Source organism: Alosa alosa, chromosome 8 (assembly GCF_017589495.1).
Source record: "Alosa alosa isolate M-15738 ecotype Scorff River chromosome 8, AALO_Geno_1.1, whole genome shotgun sequence".
In the NCBI taxonomy this organism is placed as follows: domain Eukaryota; kingdom Metazoa; phylum Chordata; class Actinopteri; order Clupeiformes; family Clupeidae; genus Alosa; species Alosa alosa.
The window spans coordinates 32,810,835-32,815,834 of record NC_063196.1 but is presented as its reverse complement, the minus strand read 5'-3'; the positions used below and the strand labels follow the sequence as shown (position 1 = coordinate 32,815,834).

The 5,000-nt window shown below is 41.7% G+C and overlaps 1 protein-coding gene across 1 annotated transcript in view; it reads left to right on the top strand.

Annotated features, from left to right (window-relative positions):
- The window catches only part of LOC125298849 (unconventional myosin-VIIb-like), a 57,966-nt gene that overhangs the window by 47,953 nt on the left and 5,013 nt on the right, over window positions 1-5,000 (top strand). Inside the window, 2 exon segments of the mRNA XM_048249718.1 lie at window positions 1,315-1,408; window positions 2,138-2,244. Coding sequence (XP_048105675.1) covers window positions 1,315-1,408; window positions 2,138-2,244 — 201 coding nt within the window.

Here is a 5,000-nt window from a genome sequence, read left to right as displayed (position 1 = left end):
ATAAAACAGACGAAATGACAGCAAAATAATAACTTCATATAGCTGGACTTACCCCACGTTTTTGTCTGTTTTTGTGGCAAAGCATGTTTATAATCCAACGCTATCGTGTGTTTCTCTACGGCAAAGCATGTTCATAATCCGGTTTTGAGATCCTAGCAAATTCCTGCATGGCATCCAATTCAAGGCTCACATTGCATCCCAATTTGTTCAACTAAGAAACACATTTTTTGCCTTTACTTTGTTCATGGCAATGCAGTAAAAAGTTGTTGTAGAATCATTATGAGTGCACACCATAGGCACACACAGGCTAACACGGGTCAAATCAGGTACGATCAGTTCGTGTCACAGATATGGAGCGCAGAAAGGTCATTTTTCATCACTAAATAAATGGCATTTATTTCTGTAAAGCGCACACCACATATGGCTGTAAATTGCTCAGCCCCAGAGAATCCCTCCACCAAGGCAATGATATTGCCAGATTCAGGACAATCTGCTCTACAGTAAGGCAAGTCGAGCTGTAAGGCAAGTCGAGGTAATGAAAATGCCCTTAAAACAGTCTAGGGTTCTAAGGGTTAAAGCTGGTTGTGTTGTCATAATTCTCATGTTAAGTGAATACGAAACACTTACCTCTTTCTGTTTAAAATATTGATATATATCGTATATCGCCAATCAGACCCAAAATATCGGGATATCAGTTTTGGTCCATATCACCCAGACCTAGGGTAGTGAAGGATTTGAAGTAGAGCTGCACGCTTTGGAGAAAATATCTAATTGCTGACAGGCATGTGCTGAAAGTCAGGCTATTGGGATTTGATTTGCGATCAAGTCATTCCAAACACACAGACGCACACGCACGCATGCAAGTATGCACGCACACACACACACACACACACACACACACACACACACGCCCAGAGCAGGAGAAGCACAGCACTGCTGTTAAGTAAGCTTCACACACACACACACACACACACACACACACACACACACACACATATACACATACACACACACACACACAGACACACACACACACACACACACACACACACACACACAGACACACACACACACACCCAAAGCAGGAGAAGCACAAAAAAATAACTCATAGGTGACTAGTAAATCCCCATAGTTGTTCTGAGATGACTTTCTGATAACTTCCTATGTGTGTGTGTGTGTGTGTGTGTGTGTGTGTGTGTGTGTGTGTGTGTTTACATTTACGTGTGTGTGTGTGTGTGTGTGTGTGTTTCAGGTGTTGAGTTTAGATGATCTTCAGTACTTCTTCATTTACATGTGTGTGTGTGTGTGTTTCAGGTGTTGAGTTTAGATGATCATCAGTACTTCTTTGATAATCTGCGTCAGACGACTGAGGCAACCAGGAATAAAAAAGAGAAGAAACCAAAAGAGGGTGAATTGACCTACACACACACACACACACACACACACACACACACACACACACACACACACACACACACATGCATATACACAGACACAGACACACACACACACACACACACACTCACATGCATTTACAAACACACACATGCACACACGCACATACACACACACACACTCACACTCACACACACACACACACACACACACACACACACACATGCACACACATGCACATACACAGACACACCCCCCCACACACACACACACACACACACACTCACATGCATTTACAAACACACACATGCACACACACACACGCATGCATATATGCAAACACACACTCTCACTCGCATGCACGCACACATACACACACACATGTATACACACACACACACACATACTCTCACTCGCATGCACGCTCACACACACACACACAGATGTATATATACACACACACACACACATACACACACTCTCACTCGCATGCACACTCACACATACTAACACACACACACACACACACACACACACACACGTATACACAAACACATCCATAATTGCATACATGCATATACATAAGTCACACAAACATACACAGTCTCACGAACACACTCTAGTAAGCACACATGTCTTTTTTAGTGTGTGTGTGTAAGGATGTGAACGCTTGATTTTGAACGCTTGGTTTTTATTGTGTATGTGTGTGTGTGTGTGTGTGTGTGTGTGTGTGGTTTCACAGGTGTGCAGCTCACCAATCCGTATTTGGTGCTCTTCATGCGTAAGCTTTGGTTCAATGTGGTTCCGGGGAAAGATGTCACCGCAGACCTCATCTTCCATTTCCCTCAGGTGTGGCACACACACACACACACACACACACACACACACACACACACACACACACACATACTAACAAACACACATACAGTATCATATGAATGAATGTGTGTGCGTGTGTGTGTGTGTTTTATGTAAAGCACTTTGAAGTGCCCTGGTATGAAATGTGCTATATAAATAAACCTTGCCTTGCCTTGCCTTGTGTGTGTGTGTGTGTGTGTGTGGTAAAAATAAAGTATTAATCCACCAAGAGGCAAAAAGTATCCCACAGGCAAGCCGACCGTACGGCTGAGCTTTATTCACGACGCCGGAGACAGGTTTTAAATACCTTTTAAATACCTTGGTGTCCACATTACTGAAGACTGAACATGGACTGTTAACACTCAATATGTTCTGAAGAAGTCCAGACAACGACTCTACTTCCTTCGTCAGCTAAGGAAATTCAAAGTTTCTACATCCATCATGAAGGCCTTCTACATTTCAGCGGTTGAGACTGTGTTCTAACTGGTAGCATCATCACCTGGTATGGGAACTCCACAGAGATTGTAGTACTCTGCAGAGAGTAGTGCGCTCAGCTGAACGTACTATAAGAACTCAACTCCCTGCTCTACAAGATATCTATTCCAGAAGAGTACTCCTAAGAGCCCAAAAGATTCTGAAGGACTCTTCTCATCCTAACAATGGATTATTCCTACCGCTGAAATCAAGAAGACGCCTATGTAGTCACAAAGCCAGAACTGAGAGACTCAGGAGAAGGTTTTATCCCCAGGCCATCCGAACTCTGAACTCACACTATACTGACTTTGCACACATTCACTCCTCAGCACTCTCAAACATTTCCCAACTCTGAACTCACACTATACTGACTTTGCACTCATTCACTCCTCAGCACTCATGACCCCCTTTTACATCCCTCTCCCTATGCTACAGACTTTTTTTTTCTTATTTCATCACACGTCAAAACACACACACACACACACACACACACACACACACACACACATACACTAGGGGTGTCACGTTTCTCCAAATCCTCGATTCGATGTAATTTTCGATTTTAAAGTCACGATTCGATTCGATTTTCGATTTTTTCTTTTTCAAATATTACTATTAATGCATTCCTTATATGTTATTTACTCTTTTTTGGTCTTTTCCTTTTCTTTTTCGGGGCTTTTATTTTGAAACCGCTTTAAAACTGTTCCAACCAAGAGGTTGTAATGTAAACAGAACTAACATTAGGCTAAAACAGAGACGTGAACATATTGAAATGAAACAACACAGAATGTTAATTTGATTGTTCCAGCACACTCCGAAGAGACCCAGGGCCCTATCATGACATTCTAAAGTGCATCGTCACTCGTCAAAAGTCTATTCAAATTTAGTAGGATGTCCAGTTCACATTGGGAGGGGTTTCGCTATCAAAAGAGGAGCGCATGGCGTAACAAGATGTTCCTAGGTCTTTTAATCAGTCATATGGGTGTGTTTGGGGTGTAACATCATTTAAACCAATGAGAATGACATCTCTCATTCCTTTAACGGGCTAACGCGATATGTCAAATAAATGCATCGGTATTTTGGCATTCAAAGGCGATTTGAAGGAGGCTGTTTTTGACCGACCAGATAGAATAGTCATTCTTAAACCATGCTTTACTAAAACCTAGCATAGCCTTCACGCATTTGCACTGCCTATTTGAACTAATTGGCAAAGTGAAACTAACTTCACCAAGGAGTCAGTCAACGACAAGACAGTTATATGCAGTTACTTTCACTATTGACTGACAATGGGTTACCAACGAAAACATAGGCTAGAAAAAAGCAACACTTACCCTAATATTGCTCAAATGACTGAATAAAACAACATTTATCCTGCAGAGGAGTTGCTTATATCTCGCGGACAGTGCGCCTTCAGCTGTGCTCCATACGGTGTCTCTCGCCTCTCCCCTAATCACTTTTAACCTGTCATTACCAATTTGCAAATGATGGTGAATAATTACTCATTATGAGATGTACAGTATTTCATAATATCTTTGTTCTAATTATGTTTCCCATTGTAATCGCGTGCAATTTGTAATGCTTTGCATGGACGCGGCGCTGGTGTGGTGCTCATGAATGATAGAAGGATGGTGCGTGCACCTGCCAATATGACTGGTGACATGCCTTAAAATAGCATATGAACAACTCGCCATTGACTTCTGACCAGGTTTAGGTGGTGTATGATAGCCATTTTTAAACAACGCCGCTAGGCCCCTCCCTAGGTTGTTGATTGCCACACCCTGGGGCAATGCTTAAAAAATAAACGTGCAAAATATCGAATTCAACTTTGGCGCTGGTGAATAATTAGTATTAGGGCGCGCTGGTGACCCAAAATACAGCCACCAAGGGTAGTGTTCATGGAATATGTAAATGTGCATTTTAAGCCTTAAAGTAACTTTGGACTGTAATTAGACCATCTTTTCACTTGCTAAGTTGAGTAGGCTAAGTTAGTTTTAATTGACGTGAATGAACGAATACTTCCACACCGGTGATTTCAAAGTAGTAAGAGGGGCTTTGATTTCGGTAGGTTGATGTGTAGGCCTATATTTTAACTGGCTGCAGCCTAAAATTAGAGTGTTGACGCTGCAGTTCAGCAGAGATTGAGATGTAATTTCGATCGTTTATGAAATAAAATTGAAATCATGACACCCTTAACATACACACACACACACATATCTGACTTTCTCCAGCTTTTGCACATCTCCATAGAACTTTTTATTTATTATTTTTGATTT